Source organism: Helianthus annuus, chromosome 5, assembly GCF_002127325.2.
Source record: "Helianthus annuus cultivar XRQ/B chromosome 5, HanXRQr2.0-SUNRISE, whole genome shotgun sequence".
In the NCBI taxonomy this organism is placed as follows: Eukaryota; Viridiplantae; Streptophyta; class Magnoliopsida; order Asterales; family Asteraceae; genus Helianthus; species Helianthus annuus.
Window position 1 is genome coordinate 53,292,220 of NC_035437.2, and position 2,538 is coordinate 53,294,757.

Here is a 2,538-nt window from a genome sequence, read left to right on the forward strand (position 1 = left end):
AGACACTGATGCAGGGCACAACTTATATTTCGTTAGTAGTCGATATGGTATGGTCTAGTGGTTCACAGGGGAAGCCCCCCCCCCCACTGATTATGGTTATGGTTTGGGAAATAAAAGAACTAGTTAACTCGTGGTACACGAAACAATTTATGATTTCAACGCAAACTACTAAAACTAAACAACCAACTGTGAACTCGCTTAACTTTGTTGTTGACTCGTTGTTACATGCCTTGCAGGTCGTTAGGTACTTTTGGGAGCTTGCACGAGGAGGCGTGGACGTTGTGGGACATGGATAGTCTTATGCCATGTTAAACATTTATTATACTTTTGAACTTATACTTTGGTTTTAAACGTTATGCTTCCGATTACAACTTAAACTATGTTTTGTTTGGACACCAATTATATTGTGTTTGGGTTTTATAATTATTTACACGCTATGTTCAATATGATTGGTGGCTTGATCCTGGTCAGTCACACCTCCAAGCGGTGATACTCCGCATGTGGATTTTGGGGGTGTGACAGTGATGATTATGAAGAAATTTAGAGCGATCAGGGAGGGTATCAAAAAATGGAAAAAGTCGGTTTTAGCTAAGGAGGGAGATACGGAAAGGGGCTTAAAGGAGGATTTGGAAAAAGTAGATGAGTTGTCTGAAATTAATGAGGAGGAATGGATAAAAACGGAATGCCTAAAAGATGTTAAGGAGTTGGAAGGATATAGAATCAAGGATATCAAACAAAGAGCTAGGATTAAGTGGGATTTGGAAGGAGATGAAAGTTTGGCATTTTTCCATGGGTACATTAATAGTAGACGGGCTTGTAATAATATTCCCGGACTTATGATAGATGGGGTGTGGACTACTAGACCTTCCATGGTTAAAAAGGAGATTATGGGATTTTATATGAATACTTTCAAAGAAAAAATCAAGGACAAACCTAAACTCACTTGCTACAACTTAAAGAGACTAGCGAGCGAGGAGGCGGCTTCCCTTATTATTCATTTTAGTAGCGAAGAGATCAAGAGCGTAGTGTTCGAGTGTGGGGCGGACAAATCTCCTGGGTCAGGCGGTTTTAATTTCAAATTCATTTAAAGGTATTGATCTTTATTCGAGAATGATTTTTCTAACATGTTAGCTTCTTTTCACAGTAAAGGTACTATTTCGGAGGGATGAAGCTCTTCTTATATAACTCTTATACCGAAGAACAAGGATCCGATGGGGCTGAAAGATTATAGACCGATTAACTTAATTGGGGTGATAAGTAAAGTGATACCTAAGATTCTGGCGAATCGACTCAAAAAGGTGATCGGGGGTATCATCTTGGAAAATCAGAGGGCTTTTCTTAGAGTTTGGTTATCGGTTTTAGTCAATGGGTCTCCCACATTTGAGTTTGGTTGCTCCAAAGGAATTAGATAAGGAGATCCATTGTCGTCGTTCCTAGTGGTTATGGAAGCTCTTTCTAGCATTCTCTACAAAGCTGGGATGGATGGGTGGTTTAAAGGAATCCAAACACCTAATAATGGCCCTAAAATCTTGCATCTTTTTTATGCGGATGATGCTCTCTTGCTGGGGGAATGGGATAAGGATAATGTGTTGAGCGTGGCGAGATGCTTGAGAATTTTTTTTATCTCTGTTCGGGTTTAAAAATTAATTTGCATAAATCTAAGTTATACGGGATAGGGGTGGAAGATGACGATATTAAAGATATGGCTGAGGTGGTTAGACATAACACGGATAATATTCCCCTATCTTACTTGGGTTTTACGGTGGGGGCTAATATGAATAGAATAAGTAGCTGGACACCGATCATGGAGGTTTTTGATAAAAGGTTGTCGGTTTGGAAAGCTAAATCTATTTCGATAGGGGGGAGACTTACCCTGATTAACGCAGTGTTGGAAAGCCTACCTATATATTACATGTCATTGTATAAAGTCCCGGCTGGGGTCATTAAGATGTTGGAAGCTAAAATGAGAAAATTTATTTGGGGGGGTTCAAATGATTATAGTGAAATGAATTGGTGGCTTAGGAATGGGTGACGTGGCCTAGATCTAAAGGGGGGTTGGGTATCAGCCGCCTTAAAGAGGTTAATGAGGCCTTTTTGGTTACATGGGGTTGGAAGTACGTGGTAGCAAATCAAAACTTATGGAAGAAAGTGGTGGATGCTTGTCATGGAAAATTAAATTAGAGGAGTTCTCTTCCTCTTAACGGTAATGTGGGAGGGTGTTGGAAAAATATAGTGAAATCGACTACTCATATTAAAATTAAAGGTAAGGGTTTAAACCAATTAGTATTGGGTAAGATTGGGAATGGGGAGGATATTAGATTCTGGATTGATACTTGGGAGGGAGAAGGGCCTTTTATGGAAAGATGGCCACACTTGTTCGAGTTGGAATTGTTCAAAACTTGCAGGGTTGCTGATAGAGTGGAGAGGAACATGAGAAATGGCGGCTGCACATGGAATTGGTCTAGATCGCAAGAGTCGGACGTGGAGTTAAAGGAATGGCAAGATTGAGCATACAAGCATACATCTTTAAATTAAATG

General features: G+C 40.0%; 1 protein-coding gene across 1 annotated transcript; it reads left to right on the forward strand.

The window, feature by feature from the left end:
- The first annotated feature begins 524 nt into the window (after window positions 1-524).
- Window positions 525-1,088, forward strand: LOC110943038. The gene has a single exon (XM_022184797.1). The coding sequence runs from the start codon at window positions 525-527 to the stop codon at window positions 1,086-1,088; it is 564 nt and encodes a 187-aa protein (XP_022040489.1).
- The last annotated feature ends 1,450 nt before the right edge of the window (window positions 1,089-2,538 follow it).

Excerpts from the sequence above, each read along its gene's own strand:
- LOC110943038 (XM_022184797.1), top strand. The coding sequence starts at position 525 with ATGATTATGAAGAAATTTAGAGCGATCAGGGAGGGTATCAAAAAATGG.